Source organism: Babylonia areolata, chromosome 12 (genome assembly GCF_041734735.1).
Source record: "Babylonia areolata isolate BAREFJ2019XMU chromosome 12, ASM4173473v1, whole genome shotgun sequence".
Classification (NCBI taxonomy): domain Eukaryota; kingdom Metazoa; phylum Mollusca; class Gastropoda; order Neogastropoda; family Buccinidae; genus Babylonia; species Babylonia areolata.
Window position 1 is genome coordinate 18,756,124 of NC_134887.1, and position 17,483 is coordinate 18,773,606.

At 40.8% G+C, this 17,483-nt stretch overlaps 1 protein-coding gene across 3 annotated transcripts in view; it reads left to right on the top strand.

The window, feature by feature from the left end:
- LOC143288411 (cytospin-A-like) overlaps positions 1-17,483 on the top strand; it is a 94,385-nt gene that overhangs the window by 9,506 nt on the left and 67,396 nt on the right. The window contains exon 3 of one of the 3 annotated variants that reach the window (XM_076596850.1): positions 3,844-3,874. The exons of the other annotated variants lie outside the window; for them this stretch is intronic. Within the exon in view, the coding sequence (XP_076452965.1) occupies positions 3,866-3,874 (9 nt within the window). The 5' untranslated portion in view covers positions 3,844-3,865. The remainder of the gene's footprint in view (positions 1-3,843; positions 3,875-17,483) is intronic. 3 annotated transcript variants of the gene reach the window in all.

Genomic DNA, 17,483 nt, shown 5'->3' on the forward strand with positions numbered 1-17,483 from the left:
GTAACCCCAGGTCTTTGTGCAGTGAATGATGCGATGTTTCAAGGAACAATGTTTGTATTGGCTGGTGACCTCAGCTTGCAAAAATAAAATTGCCATTTTTGGTCAGGAACTTATACAGGTCCAAGTTCTTTCTCTTTGCCTGAGGCCAAAAACCAAAGCTTGCATGATGGGCTCCATTTATATCCCTCTTTTGACACTGCAAGCTGAAAATAACTGGCAATGATATATTAGCGTGTGGATGAATACATTACATGCATAGTGCTGAGCATTAAATTGCTTTCAAAGGTCCCTCAGTGTGTTGCAGGTTCTTTTTTTTCCCCCTTTCTTTTGTTAAAAATAGTGTTTGTGCTTTTAGCTCTGCAGGCTACAAGACAGATAAAATGATCGCCAGGACAAAAACAACAAACAAACAAGTATCCTGTCAATTGAGTGAAATGGAAATGTTGGAAAGCTGTGAGAACAGGGTGTCATTGTGAATTCCTCCACCGAAATGGCTGGATACTGTGTAAAACAAATGAACAAGAGCATGTATGTTCAGTGTAAATCATGTCCTTGTTAATGCATGGAGTGTTCGTACACATGTGTTTGTGGTCTGTGTTTAAATTCATTTGTGAATGATGATACTATCATTTTCAGGAGAAATGACAGCTCACTTCTGTGTGTTTTGTTTCAGTTTGTATAGATCTAATATTTAAACTGACTCGAGTTCAGAACGCTCTGTCACTTACTAGTTTAAGAGAAAATATTCGCAATCATTTGCAGGAGAAAGGGCAAGTTCTGTTATTTATGCAGACTCGAGTTCAGATGGCTTTGTTATTACTACTAGTATAAGAGAAAATACTCCTTTGTTTTTTTCATCACAGATTTAGGGCTGTCTTTAGGTGGGAGGGAGAGGATGGTAAAGTGTGTGTGTGTGTGTGTGTGTGTGCGTGCGCGCGCTAGGGTGCATAATAGCTAAGGAACAAGGCAATCACTGCCAGGTATGTACACAATTAGAAAAAAACAACAACAGCGGTTTGACATTTTTCCTTCTTGCCATTCTGAGAATATTTTGTTTCATTTGAAACAATGTTTTTATGTATTTAACTTTAAGGCAAAATTATTTCATGAGTTGAGTGGAAATAATTATATTTTGAAAATCTTCTAAGCATTGACAGGCATAGATTCCTGAATACATTCATTTACCTACATGTTTTGTGCTTGTACAGGTTTTCACTAATTTCAGCATTTTTTGTTGTTGTTGTTGTTGTTGTTTCTCAAGCCATGTTTCTGAAAAAGTACTATTTGTTTGACTTGTAATCCGTTATGTTGATTTCATTGGTTTGGCTTCTTATCTGATGAAGGCAAAACAAAAATCTGGGATTTAGAAAGAGACAAAAAATTAAAGGTACTATAGCTTTTTATGGCCATCAGAGCAGTGAGTTTATATCCACCATGACTTGGTCTCAGCATTGGTAAGCAGGGACCAGTCCTCTCCTTTCGCCATTTTAACTTTCCCCAACCTACCTGGTGGAGTTAGGAAATTTTGAGCAAATGCCTTTCCCAAGGACACAATACCTTGCCAGAACAGGGCCTTGAACTCTGATCAACTGGTGGAGGCTAGGTCAGAAGTCCAACTGACTGACTGACTGACTGCTACAGTGCCTCCACTACACCAGTCCCCCTCCAAAACCACTTTCTGTTCCTTAAAGAGAGAGGGGTGAGAGGTGGGGTGATGGTAGGGGGTTGCAATCTGTGTGATTCATTCAGAATATCCAGTTGAAAGTTATTTAATCTGCTGTGAGTCACAAGCACTGTGTGATGAAAAGTTAATGATGTGGAACAAGCAGTTAAATGTTTCATCTGCCATGAACAAGGGAAGCGACTCTGCACATTAGCTGCTGTCAACGTGCAGGATTTGATTACAGTTCTTGCTTCAGTGCATTGCTCATAAAATGTTTGACAGGAAATACTGAAACAGAAACATTTTAAGGTAAAATAAAATGGACACATTAACAATGATCAAAATAGCTAGATGTTTTAGTTGTAAAACTTTGAGTGATAATTAATACTGGCCATTATGAATTTTGGATTTGCAGGTTTTCTATACTTTTTTAATTTTTTTTATTTCATTATTTAGATTTGTATTAAAAAATTATTCTTGTATTTTTGTTGTTGTTGTGTGTGTCTTGGTTTGTTTTTTCTTACAGTGATGTGGGTTTTTTTTTTTCCCTTTCTGGCTGCTTCATCATCCATGTCCTCATACTGTCCTAGTCACAAAGTCAGTCAGTGGCATTCTTTTCATTTCCTTGCTAATGCATTGCCACAACCAGGCATAACTGTCACAACATTAGAACTGACAGTCCACAGTGAGCTATCACCTTGTATCAGGATGCTGTAAGACTTTCCACCAGAGAAGACCTTGCGCTGCTGCTGAGTCACTTTGATGGTGTTCAGTAGTACCTGGTTCTGGTTCAGAATATGTTGGGCACAGGCTACTGTGCTCCTCCCCCTGCTGATTTATGAGTTTGCTATGGTGTAGAACTTGGCAGACCCAAACTTTGTGACGTGTGATTTCCTCATAAGTAGAGACTGATTACACCCACTCAGTGGTATTCCCCAACAGCCTGAGGACATTGAAGTCTTTGGCAGACACCACAGGTCTGGAATTGGGGAACAGTTCAAGAACAAGGTTACTCAAAGACCAGGGGTTGAAAGAACTCATTTTCCTTTTCTTTTTTTTCTTCATGGTGATGATGAATGATTATGCTAGATTTAACACTGTTAAAAGGGTTTTTGTGTATGCATATTTTCTTCACTCAAAATGGGTTGAAAAAAATAGTGTTGATTAGGGAATTTGATCCATATGTTTGAAGTCTCTTTGAGTTTTTCATATATTTCTGTATTGATGTTGTTTTTAATTTTATGTGAATTTGGGTTGTTTGCAAAACACTTAGTTTCAAAAATTTATTTGTGTATCTGTGCATATTAATTATTATATGTAAGTATATGTAAACACATACTGGTACATTTGTGATGTTGTACACTACCAAGGGAGTGACCAGGGCTCTATCTTGGTGTCCGTACTCACTCACAACCACCCTCGCCTTTCTCTCTCTCTCAATCTCTCTTTCTGTCTCTATCTCTCTTTCTGTGTCTCTCTTCCTCTTTCTGTTCACGTACATACATTCTGACATGTAGCATGTACACACATGTACACAAAAGATTGGACAAAAAAAGCATGTGAAGCATGAATAAATATATACTCCCAAGAAAATTTTGTCCAAGTGACAAACGTGTAGATACCTTTGAAGTGTACAGATTGTTTCAAGTGCCCACCTTGTTTGTTTCTCAAGACGTTATCATTAGCTTGGGGTGCCAGAACTGAGAAGGAACTGCTATCAGCTGGTCTATGAGCCTGGAGCATGCTCCTCAGTAGTGCAGTAGCATAAATCACACTGTGCACTCAAGTGTCTTCTACCTTGTGCAGGCCACTTCAGAGCAGCAGTGGCCCCCTGATATCATGTGGACCAGTGGTGCTTGGAAGTGACTGCAGATTACAGCTGAGTGGTTTGATAAATATTTGAGCATGAATCCCACCAGGCTTCTTCAAGGGGCCGGCAGAAAGAACCCCAAAGAGATCAGATTGAAATTCTGGAGTGCTTGGCAGATATATAGGAGTGTCTTAGTGACTTTAACCTCAGTGGGGGGCATCACAAAAGGGCAGGGGAGGATTTCATGAAAAGCCTTATAATATGTATTTGTATATATTGAAAGTAGAAGTATGGTTTTGTGGAGAGGTTTATATTGGACAATGCAGCTACCTCACTGTTAACTTACTCTTACTTGGCCATTTTGCTGCAGCCACCAGCACTGTCCCAACTTCATGGCGGAGGTGTGTATGAATTATTGTTCATGTTCCGTTTCAGTGAAGCCGACTTGTTTTGTTTCTCTGTTGCATTTTCTAAGTTGTATGTTTGCATTTGCAGTTGGGTTCTCCATCTATCTAATCATCAGCTGTCTGCCACCCGCCTCATTCACCGCATGTTTCACAGTGCTGTTACTCTTCTCATTTCTGGTTACACTCTACCCAACTGGAATCCCCCATCTTTCTGCTTTCCAGTCCCTTCACCCGTTGTTGAATAATAAGGCAGAGGGGTTTCCCACCAGTTTGAAAGGGAGAGGCTTACATTGGGTTTCCCAACATTTTGTTCATTGATGCACTTTTCAAACGTTTTTATTGTTGCAGAATTTGGTACAGTGGGGTTTCTGCTCTAATTCCCAATTACCTTTCCCCCACTTTGCTGAATTGGTCTTGGATTGTTGGAGTTATTAATATTTTTTGGTGCCTTTTTTGTTTGTTTTTTGAAACACTTTTGGTGTTCAGTGCAGTGTGGGGGAAGGGGTCAGGATGAAGAGATAAAGAATAGAAAAAAAAAAGAAGAAAAACATTGCTATAAAAAGAAAATCATCTAAAATGATATATTACCAGTCTGAAGTTCAAATGAAAGTAAGGGGTATTAGTCAAGAGGAAGAAGAAAAAAAAATAAATAAAAGATTGAAATTCTTTAATGAACTATTCCTGATAAATTTGTTGTAAAATCAGGCCTTGTTTTTCAAGTTGCAAGATTTTCTCTATTGATCATTTATACTTTTTTGTTTTTAAATCCCCATTTGTTCACTTTTTCAACATGTTTTTGGTAGTACTTGCTTCATTATGAATAAGTTAGAGGTCTGTGAGTGCATCTGTCAGAGAGATAAAATAGAAATGCTGTGGATAATTTCCAGGGAAAAGAATTGATACAAATTACAATCATGTTGTTTCCTTTGAGAAATGTTCAGTTAAAATTTTCAGACTTCTGGCATTCTTCATACTCTCCATGACATTTGTAAATTTGAAAAATAATTATGATAATAATCAGGAAACTTATTCTGTATTTCAAACTGACATGCCCAGTTCTTTCACCTGCGCAAATGAATTACCTAGGAAATGAAACTGCTGCAGCAATAATACAGTTATTAGTAAACACTAGTAGATATTTTTCTTTGTAGATTACTTGTAATATGAACACAAATTATGTTTAAGAAAATTGATTATTTCCTTTAAATAACTACTTTTCAAGTACTGAGCAAAAATAACAGGTATTATTTATACAAGTGGTCTTCATATGTTCTGATGTGGATTTTGGCAGCATTTGGGTTTGTACATGTTTGTCCTCACAGGGAGGATGTTCATTGCTGGGAACTATTTCACTTTAACATACATTTTTCTGTTGCTCTTTTTTCTGCATCTTTTATTCTTTCTGTCATCTCTCCCTTTGTGATTTTTCACTTTACAGGTTCAGTCATGGACTGTATTGTTTTCGAAAAATTCTGAACATATTTTTTCCGTCTGGATCTAACAAGGTCTTTTTCTTTTTTTTAACTGCCCGTTGGCAGTTTCAGACTGTTCTGTAAATCATCAAAAGCCTCATAAAAAAGTTTTATCCTGATATGTGATTTGTGTTATTTTGGAGGGGGGAGATGGGAGGGGGGCAGGGGGAGGCACCTCATGGGAAAAGAAATTATTAGAATGCTCTCATATCATGAGGAACATCATCTGTACATTGTAAAGCAAATCTATTTTTGAATGATTTGTTGAATGCTTTTTTTCACTTGTATACTCCTGCAGAATGCAAACACATTTGGAAAGTATTGATAGTGAATGAACATGCTTTTCATGCATATTCACACAAACTAAAAAGTAATGAACATGTATTCTTTAGCATGTACTCACAGATCTATGCAATGCAGATGTGCGCATGTGCATATGATTCTAGCATAAGTCGTCTCTCTCGGCTCGGCATTGTCTTTAAATATCACTAGTTCAGTCAGCCCTTGTCTTGTTATCTTATTTCATTCTCTGTCTCGCTCAGTCTCTGTCTCATTCAATTAATGACTTTTATATAATGCATTATATTCAGTCTCCCCAGGCCTTTGTCCAGTTTTTGTCACCGATGCCCACCTGTCCTGTGTCCCCGTTCATCTGCCTTTTCTGTCCTTCTGTTTTCTTGTGTCTCCATCATTGATCACCGTGTGTATGTGTGGCTGGCTGTATCACCTACACTCAGTCCTCTCTCTCGCCTTTGAAAAAGAAAAAAACAGAAATTATTTGTTGAAAGATTATGACAAAGTAATTTGTCAGATTGATGTCTACCCCCAACCCCTCCCCCCTCCAGCACTGCTCTTCCCTCATGTTTCATGTTCATCTGTGATAAATTATTTAAAAGTTTTATCCGCCATATACACCTCCTGCCACCCTCATTTATTGCCCTTAACCTGTCCGACATTTAACAGAACGGTATTCCTTCACAACTAAAATGCAGCACATATTGGCATGTCATTGATACCACTTACCAGTGAACTGGATATCATTGTAAAGAATGGGGTCTAGTTTGAGTTAGAGCTCAGAATATATAAATTATGAAATATCAGGAGAGCCTAGCAGTAGTAGTATTATACCCCAGACTGACAGCATGACGTTCTACTAATCGCCATGCATGGATTACATTTCTATTCTGATACTAGTGATAGTGATTTTCAGTGCATTGATAATGAGTTTATCATGCACTGCACTGTATACTATATTTGTTACTGCTTGATGATTAGTTTACAATGCATCCTTGTCAATTTTTATTTTATATTTGTTACTGATGTACTGTTATAAACTAATTACATGTCCATCTTGATATGATTTTTTGCATTGGCAGTCATATTGTGCACTGAAAATGTCAGATTACTTATCATTAAAAGAGAGAAAGTCTAAGCATAGAATGGATATATTACTGACATATGTTTATCACTCACCTCTTTCTCATTCACCCAATCACATTTCTACCTATCCAACTTTCTCTGTTCAATCATTCACGTTCACCCAACCACCCTCCCGTCTATCCATCCATCCAGTTCACCCATCTCTCTGCATTTGTCAGTTCTTTTGATTATCTGACTGTGTTTGTCAACGATTCATCTGTCAGCTTTATTTGTTGTTTTAATTTTTGGGTACACCCATGTACATGCACATATCACATACACATACATGTACACATGCACTTGAAGAAGAAAAACCTTCAAATTTAAAGCAAATGATTTACAGATTGTGTTTAAGTATACAGTGATAATTAAAATTTGAATTGTATTCTCTTACTGAATAATAAATTGTGTCTATTGTAGTATTGATCATATTAAATGAATTGCTTTATAATGGCAAATGGTGTTTACAGACAACAGATGTCGTTTGAGATAAAGGTAGTGAATAAAAATGTTTCTGTGATTGTTGAGGAATATGTGATGATTTGCATTATTTTTCCTTCGTTTTGAGTGGTAGGTACACATATTTTTAAGAGAGTCCAAACGAAAATTGTGCCGTATATGTTGTCATTGCTTGTATGTGCTCCTGTTTCCATTTGAAATTAATAACAGATACAGAGACAAAAGAGTTGTTGTTACTTTTACTTCTTTGATGCATTATCATTATGTCTACAGATTTATTATGTATTGGGCTGTGTAATTTGCTTATGATTCAGAAAAAACCCTCATATCTTAAGATCTGAGGGGCATGTTTATTTGTTTTATCATTTGAAGTGGAAAAGTACGGTTTGTATTATTTTTCATGTGTTGCTCAGAAATATTTTCATGTGCTTTTGTTTTTGATGAGTTGTGTATTTCAGGTAGACTGGTCCTGATTTTAACACTTGATTTTGTTCTTTCTGCAGCTATGATCATGAGCAGAGTGTGCTGTGATTACATTTTAATTTTTATGCTTGTGATTCATTCTGATCATTATGTTGTTGTTTGGTGTTGCTTTTTAAAGTATTGATGTTCATTGCATCCTGAAAACTCACATTCGTCACAAGTAGCATTTAAGAAGTATTGACTTTCTTTTTGGTGTCATACACTGTACCATGTCAAACTGATGCAAACTAGACCTGTGGGTTTGCCCTGCTTATATATATATCACCAAACAGGGAGTATAATTCAAACTCCTTGTCTCAGTGATTTTGAAGGCCATCATTCATTTATTGTACATTACTATACACACATAGAGAATCTGTTCAGACACTTGGACGATGTATAAGTTTTAAAGAGAGTGAGTTTTTCAAGATGGTTTCAGGGATGAGGCATGAAGTAACCAGAAATCGAAGACAAAAAGTGTGTATTAATCATTTTCAGAGTCAAGGCTTTGTAGCAGAGACATACTTGTATTGATGCTCATGCCATATTGAGCAGCAGGTTTGACAGAATATTAGCCAGTCAGGATTTCCAACCCATAGCTTTCTATGATTATGTTTACAAATATCGTGGTTTACTGAAGTAAGCCCAGAACAAAGGGTACTCTGTGATCATATTGCTCTAATTTTGTATTGCTGTGGCCAGCACCGATTACTTCAAAACTTTTTTTTTCTCATGATACAAATTCCTACCACTGCAGACATTTCAACTTGTCAGGAAACGGTAGGGGGACAACAACTGTTTCTTACAATTGCACCGAGTGAATACATCTTTGGTGAGAGCAATGTAAAGCTTTTAACGACCGATTTTTTAGGGGGGAAAACTATTTTTGTGCAGACAAAGTTTTGAAAACGTGGTCAAGTTGAGGACCTTACGAAAAATGAAATAATGTTGAGCTCATGCTTTTTTGAGTCATTAACTGCTGTCTTTGCCAAATTACACTCGACAACGGGGGAAAAAAAGCAAAAAAAAAAAAAAAAAAAAAAAAGCAATGGAGGGTGAGGGGTGTCATGTCCGCACTGAAAGACCTAGTCACGTTCATTGCTTTGTTCGCGGCTCCGTGCTCTGTCGTCGTCACCTTCTTAGTCCGTGTTGGACAGGGCGATACCGGTACTACCACCTGCCCGTGACAGTCCGTGTTGTTGCCGGGAAGTTCCCACCTCTTAAGGTGTGAAATTACCATTGTTCCTCCCTTTCCTCCCGTTCCAGGCATGTCATGTCAGTCAGTGTCAGGGAGGAAGTCTCTATCCCGGTACAGTTCCTTCCGCACGTGATAGACGGTAGTGTAATTCGCGAAGAGCGAGGGGGGAGGTCTGGGATTGTTTGTGAAAGAAAGCTTTCGCAACACCCCAGGCGGGACTTCCCCTCCCCTTCCGCCTCTTCCCCCCTCTCTTGTCAGATCCAGGTCCGTGTGATTTCAGACATTAGTTGTTAGCACTCGAGCGATGTTGAGCAGTCTCCAGTGGCTTTGTCGAAACGCTGATATTTAATTAACAGCGGTTTTAAAGAGGCTTATTGTTTCGAATTCTGTTCCTGGTAGTGTTGCATAAGCACAGATATGATCTTCGCAAAATGGTCTGGCATGCTTTTTTTTTTTTTTTTTGACTGGGGGTTTATTCCTGACATTGGCTAGTGCCCATTCGGAGACAGTTGTCTGCATTTTGCTGACTTGCTTTGATTCTGAGTGAAATATCTTTAGTTGCATCCCACGAAAATAGGTACTGACAATAAAGGTTTGGACTCTCGTTTAATTTGCCTGTCTCAGTCAGTATCTGCATCTGTCTGTCTCTCTCCGTCCCCCTCCCCCATCTTTGTGAATGATTGTATACGCACGCGCGCGAATGTGTGTGTGTGTTGGGGGGGGGGGGGGGGGGGGGACCTGTGTGTGGACCTGGACCTGTGTGTGTGGAGCACAACGTACCAAGAATGAAAGTATGACAGCCCATCGCGTGGTTGGGAAGGTGGATGTCTCTATAAGCCTTCCCTGTACCTATAAGCTGAGCGTTGTAGCATGAAATTCGCTGAATGGGGCAATAAACCATGGTTCTAGCGTATACATGGCGCAGTAAACCAATGTACCTTCCGCTTTCATTTTCTGTGGTGTGGTTTGTTTCATGGAAGAGGCAGAGGCAGAAGCGAATGTCGTCTGTTGGCTTTTCACTTGCCTTAGGCAAGGGAGCGGGGTATATCAAACGTTTGTTGTTTTGTTGCATTTGATTTGTATGTATTATAAGTTCGGCATAGTATTTGTTTTATTTATATATTTGCCATGTGTGGATTGGTTTTAATCAAGTCTGCCAGGATTGGTAGTCTCCAGCTGAAAACATCGAGATTGATAGTTTCTGTGGGCGAAGAAGTGTCAAATTATTTGTTCAGTGTGTAGCTAGTGTCTGCGTTGTAATCACAGACAATAATATCATTGGTTTAGAATTCAAACGTCAGAATATTTATAAGAGGCTTGCAAAGGTCAGGGCATGACCTTCGCGATACGAGGGCCTGGGTCAGAGGCTTTCAAATTGATCCCCAAAGCAACAGGTCGTACAACTGCAGAACTCTTTTTACCAGACAGAACTCCCGTATCCAGTATTTGAACAACGTGACCAGTAGTAGGTTCAACCTGCATTTGTAAACGCAGGTGTTGCTCCGACCGGTCGTCGTTATCTTAGAATTTTAAACGGAACGTCCGCAGTCATGAGAACGTTGACCCGCTGCGTGTGGTTGAAAGTTTTTAGGGCTCACCTGGGCCGCGCCATCAAATTGATCCGTTGGTAGATCTGCGTGTTTCTTTGGTGCGTGTGAGAAGGTTGCCACAGGACTTTAGCTCACGTTTTATTGCCGCATAAATCTGTATTTATACCGTCCTTGTGAGTGACGCCTCTTTATCGAGCCCCCTAAGTTTGTTTGCACTCCGTTCAGGACGGGTATTAGTGTCATCAGAATGGGTTGGGTGGGGACCTGAAGTGTGAGGTTCTTGCTCGTTGTCCAATGTCACCCGCCTTTGTCTTTATCGGAGACGACCGTGTGCTGACGCATTGTTTACAGTATATGTGAATGGTTTACATGTGATGCAAAGTCATGTGCACCATGGCTCGGTGTTTGTGATGGGGAGGTCCGAGCTCTGTGTGTGGGCTGGAAAGCTCTGTGTGTGGGTTTGGGATGGGAGATGGGGAGGACTGACTTTTTAAATTTTTTTTTTTCTCTTGTGCACCTTCTTCTCGATTGTGTTTATTTTCTCTTCTGCTCCGTCTCCGAAGTCGCTCGTTTGTTTTCGCTCTTTGCTTTTGTCTGTGGCATTCCGTTTGCAACAAGCATGCTCGCCTCTGTTAACAGTCATTGGTTGTCGCCTTTTCACTCATACGCGTGCTCGTACTCTTTCGCATTTACAAGCAAGTTCTTGTACTTAGTGTTGGATGCTGTGATCATTCGGGTATTATGCTTGTTAATTATCAGTTTCAGCACCAAGCAGATATCACAAATTTACCCCAGCAGTTACGACGAATTTATGGGGGAAAGAAAAAATCAGGTGGTGAAGGTTGGGTGGGGGAATATTGTCACCAGTTTCCTTGTTCATTTTGAACAGTGAATGTTTACATCGCATATGTCAATGGCACATATTTATTTTAGATGCCTCTTCTGTATGAACGCCCTCAGGGTGATTGTTTGTTACTTTTCAAAGATATTTAGGTACTAAAGAATTGACTCCATACTCTTATTTTACTTTGTCATTCAAATGTCAGTTAGTTTATTTAGTTTTAAGATTGTGTTAGTGTCGGATTGCTGAAAACATATCTAAAGATTATGTTAGTCTTGAACTGCTGAAAATTAATCTGAGATATTTCCACCCAGTGATCTGAGCTTAAAAAAAAAAAAAAAAAAAAAAAATAACGAAAGACTAATTCTGATCATGCGACTCAGATGACACCTGAGACTTTCAGGCGGTACTTTCTTTCTCAGAACAAACAAACAAAACAAAACAAAAAACCAACTGTGTTGTGGTTCACACTTAGTGGCCCTGTACAGACCCGATGAGCGTCCTGTCAAGGATTCAGACTGTTGGCTGGCATACTAGAGTTATGTAATGAACTGAAGTTACGTTTTATATCGATGTCCACACTTCATGCGGTGTAGCCGATGGTGATCATTATTTCGAAAGGGCTGGAAAGGGAGAAGAGAAAGGACTTGAGTATTGAGTGTGGAAGGGTATTAACGCTTGATGACTCATGAGGGAAGGAGTTTCACTCTGGCACCAGGGAGAATCCCGATTAAAAGAAAGAAAAATGTTGCATGCACCAACGGGGGATCAAACTTCAAACATACACGCTTAGTCGAGGCAGGTGCCTCATACAAAAAAAAAAAAAAAAAAAAAAAAAAAAAAAAAAAAAAAAAAAAAAAGAAAAAAAGAGAGAGAGAGAGAGAGAGCAGAACTGAGGCCAGGGTACCTTCGCATAATTTCTCTTCATCTCCTCCACCTACCTTGACCCCCATCAAGTTGTTTTTGATCGCTTTCACCTTGATGCACTCAGAGTTCAAAGTTTCACGTTTTTTCATTAGGCTGCAAAACGATGTGGTTTAAAAAAAAGAAAAAAGAAAAAAAGTTTTTATCTTTTTTTAAACACAACGACATATAGCAAGAAGAGCGTTTCGCGGAACTTCGAAGTTCTCTTATAGCAAAGACCAGCTGGTGATCTCCGTTTTAACGCATGTGATGGGGCACTCAAGTAGGAGCTCAGTGAGCGGTGTGTGTGTGTGTGCCGAGAGCATTATATTGCATGGGTGGGTGACTCGTGTTGTCGGTCAGTGGACAGGGGAAAGCTAAAGGTCAGTCGGGGCGGAAAATCCAAGGCGGTAGCAGTAGCCAGTCAGGCGGAATACCGCCGGCACGGTCCGATCTCACAGATTGAGCGCTTAATGAAGTGTTCCGCGTGTTGTTCCAGCGCTGTCGCCTTTAGCTCGCTTGGCCGCTTTTATTCTTCTTCAGTTTCTCTCTCTTTGGCTGTCTCACGGGTGCTTAATTATACTGTTTAAAGACCAGACAACTTCGAGAGTGATTTTGCGGCTACAAGACAAATGAACAAATTAATGAACATAAATTTGTAGTTTGTAATTGAAAGCACTTGGCGAGTAAACTGCTCTTGAATGGAAGAAAAAAGAGTTTATTCGAGAGAGAGAGAGAGAGAAGGGCGGGGTGTGTGTGGGGGGTGGGGGTGGGGGGATTGAAACGTTTTCCTTGCATGGCTGAAAATTAATGTGACAAACCAGAACAATACTTTTGTAGTCTTTATGGATTGCAGACTTGCGTTTGTTGTCAAACGAAATGCGATAATTGGGGTAGTTGTTTACGGTTACAGCTGTCTCTTAACCGTGACTGATTTCGTGAGGAAATGCGCGCCTCCCCCCCCCCTCCTCCCCCCCCCTCCTCGCGATTGTAAAGGAAGATGATGATTCAGACCGGCTGGGAATGAATGTTCGGCAGAAAGGCCTGAATGAATTAACTAACGCGTTTTTTGTATGATCTGTTCGAAAGATACCATTGTTGGGTTGCTCGTCAGTTGGTTTGGGCACTGACATGGTAGTTTGATTGAACCCTCTTTGCAGTTTGACATGTCTCTGTGTTGACATGGTAGTTTACATTTAACTCTCTCTTCCGTTCACTCCCCCCCCCCCCCCCCGCACCTCCCTCTCCCCCGTCTTTCTATGTTGTGCGCGCACACTTGGGTTTTCAGCCACCCAACTGGCAGCCTTTGCATCCGCCTTGACCACGAGCAGAGTCGTTGATGAATCGATGGATTGGTCACGTAATCAGTCCATCATTGTTGCTTTGCTATCAAGAGAACTGAACGCAGGCAATTCGAGTCATGTACAAAAACCGAACACGTAATGCACCGCATTGTCAGCTGGTTCACGTCCTTCCACACCACCACGGACAAGCGATACAATTACAAGCAAACACAGTTGTGCATTGTTTTAGTACTGCCTGTATATCAGCGCTGTGCATGCCCCTTTCGTGCCCCCTGTTCCGGCCAGGGGAAATACCTAGCGGGCTTGCCCCAGCTTACGCTGAAAGGGGGCGTTGTGCACTCGGTGTGCCGTGTCGGCCGCCATCCGCCTCCTTGTGACGTGAAATGGAAGCTCGGCTGCTTTATTTTATTGTATTTATTTGTTGTTGTTTTTTTGCCACCTGAATTTGTTTGCTGGTTTTCTTGATACACGAGTAGCCTGCTTATGACCGTGTGTGTGTTCCCACACAGCTTTGGACAGGTTTATCCCCAGTTTACGTTGAAAAGAGTTACTGTATGTATATGTGCATATGTTATGATGCCAAGATGCTTCATATCCGTACTTTTGTGGCCGGAAATAGAATCCAGTAGATTTATTTTATTTTATTTTATTCTAAACCTGCAGTAGTTTCTTGGTTTACCTTGATTATGAGTGGCTCGCCGGACCAAGCTCATGTATTCTAAAACAGTTGTGGACGTGTTTGCCCCAGCTTCAGCTAAAAGGAGTCATTTTGTGCATGTGTGTTGTCCGCGGGTCGCCAGTCCGGCGTCATGTCATATGGAACGGAGTTTGGTAGTCCCCCCTCCCCGCCCCTGCATCACCACCACCACCCTTGCCCACCACCCCTCCTCAAAAAAAAAAAAGGAAAAAAAGCACACACACACGCGCGCGCGCGCGTTCTGACGTCTATATATATATATATATATATATATATATATATATATATATATGATGTATAATGAGTTGCTTGCCAAATTGGCCTTGGAATTGGACGGGTTTGACACAGCTTACACCAGTAAAGGAACTACTTTGCATTTATGTGATGTCACGTCGCCAATCCATCTTCTTGTGACATGAAACGGAACTTGGTGGCTTTATTCCCCCCCCCCCTCCCCCTCCGCAAAATTGTTAGCTGGTGTCTTTATTATATGAACTGCTTGCCTAAACATTACCTATATTCTGAAACAGCTATGGAGGGATTTGCATTGACTTTCGCTGATAGGAAACGTCTGTTGAGCCCTTGTATGATGTCATGTCGCCAGTTCGTTTTCTTGTGACATATACTGGGCATCTGTGCCTTTAAAAATATAATTCCACAACCCCAAAGTCGTTTCATATTCTCTCCGGCTATAATCAAAGGCGTCATTGCACACACTTTCAGACTCGGGCTAACATTTCTACTTCTTGTAGCATGAAACTGAGTCCGGAGAGAGAGAGATGTTTTATTGAGGACGGAATGAATACGTTGAAAGCTTCTTTCCATCATGCCCTGACACACATGTACACACATGCTCACAATGTTATTAATGGAATAGAAAATAGATAAATGGCATACAGCGAGAGAGAGACAAAGAGAGAGAGAGAGAGAGAGAGAGAGAGAAACTATCGAGTACATGTTTTAACCCTTTCAATTTGAGTACAAAATTTCCTTGTGGTATAAACACAGAAAAGACAGTGGCTAAGAATAGCTGGGGATTCCCCCCTGCGATGTGTAGAAAATATGGCCTATCCTACCACCGAACATTAAGAGCAGTAGGTTCATGGATAACAGTGACATGGGTTCTCTACCACGCCTGTGCATAAATGCGAGCTTGGCGGTGAAAGGGTTAATGTTATGCACTAACCGGGAAAGAGAAGGAGAGAGGGTGGAGGAGGAGGAGGAAGGTTATGTCAAGTAAGAGGAAGAGCTGTCGGGTTAATGTTTTACTGTTTTTATGGTTTTGCGGAAGGAAAGTTGACTCGGAGACGCCACTCTTGAAAACCTGTCTCAGAAAGCGAGTGACGTTTGTATGACGTCGGTTTCCTCACAGACGACCAGCCCCGTCACAAACGGAAGATACACAAATCACCAGGACACAGTGCACCAGGACGTTGACAACACACACTGGGGAGGGGAAGGAGGGTGGACCGGAAGGGGGGCGGGGGGCGAACAAGTTTTTCGTTTGTGCATCATAAACGTGACTCATAAGGCTCAAACTACACTATATGTCATGTATTAGTCTTTTGTCATATGAAAGCTTTTTTTTTTTCGTTTCTTCTTCTCGCGAGCGTAATTAAGACGAAAATAGCAACGAAGGATAGTGTCATGTTTATTGTCGCTGACCTCCGAAAGAGTCCGTTACCGATGCCGGATGATAGACACCCTGATCAGTTCATCAAAAACAATATAATCATGTTAGATACGAACGTCTGGTTCCTGGCTGTGAAGAAACCACAACGGCAGAAAAGAAAGGGGGGGGGGGGGGGGGGTATCGCTTTTATTTGCTGGACGCACGTTGGCCGCTGAGCACTTTTTCGTCGTTTGCTGGTTTGGACAACGTACATTATTGATCACAAGACGTTTCTTTGAGAGTGGATGGTGGGTGAACACTCTCTTCGTAAAGGAGGTGGTGTATTTCAGGATATTTGGGGAAGAGATAGGGATTTTTTTCTTTTCTTTTTTGATTCAGTCTCGGTGTCACACCCCGATCCCTGCACGTTTATTGATTTTGTGAAAGTCTACCTGCCCCAAATTCTCTCTCTCCATACACGCACGCACGCACGCACGCACAGCGTTCGTCTCGTATCACTCGCAAAATGTGAATAGACGTTTGATGCTACCGTTGCCACTGGGCAAGTTTGTCACTCTTTCTTTTGTCAAAATTCTTGGTTTCAGATGTGTATAAAAGTCAAAAGATCAGAAGCGATGGTGATGAAGTCTGAACAACAGTGGAGAAGCCCCCTCAAGGTCTTTTCCTCTTCGTCGCTGAATGCTTAGAGATGTTAGAGAGAATCATAGCTGGTGTTTCTACACAATCAAAACCTGAGCTAAACACTGCGTCATATGTGCCAGATTTAGTGCAGACTGATATATATATCTGTTTAGAACTATCCCATTCAGCATTCATCCGAAACAGAGGGATTTTCCTGTGTCGGGCACGATGGATCTTTGTCCTCTCTGTCTGTGTCTGTCTGATTAAAAAAGAAAACATCTTTTCCGTTGGCCTCGTTTTTTCCGTTTCTGTTCTTCCAGTCTAGTTTCTCCCACTGACCACCTTTTTTTTCACCAAACTGCGTGACTTCAGCTGGAGTGGTTTTTGTTTCCATGTGTCTGTTATTAAAACATTTCTGGCTGGAAGGATATATGCTGTATGCTTTCACGATGGGTGTGCATTCGATTGATTGTAAATCAGATCTGGTGACAATGAATGGAGAGAGAGAGAGAGAGAAAGAGTGGGGCGGGGAGTCGTCCGCTAACCGTTTGCACAGGTGTCGTCGGAAAGAGAGGGATGATTTATTTAAACTGAGAACACTGTGTGTGTGTGTGTGTGTGTGTGTGTGATTTAACACAGGAGATAATCGAAGCTCTCTCTCTCTCTCTCTCTCTCTCTGTGGGGAGGGGGAAGGGGGCGTCTTACGCCAGTGCATTGATTATATAATCATTATGACGTATATTTGATGTCATGTGAAAGGTCTATTCACATTTTGCCCGCCAGCTTTTTGTTCGCCAGCTTTTTGTTCGAAGAAGGATTTATTTTTTCACGTGCTTTCAGTAATAGTTTCATCCCTTATCGACCACCGCTGTCGGCTGGCATGCATCATGTACAGTCTGCCACTCTGTCTATGTTTGTCTGTCTGTCTGTCTGTTTCTTCCCTCCCTCTCCCTCGTTCTCTCCCCGTGTTCTCTTCCGATGATTTAAAAAAAAAAAAAAAAAAAAAAAAAAAATATATATATATATATATATTTTTTTTAAAGT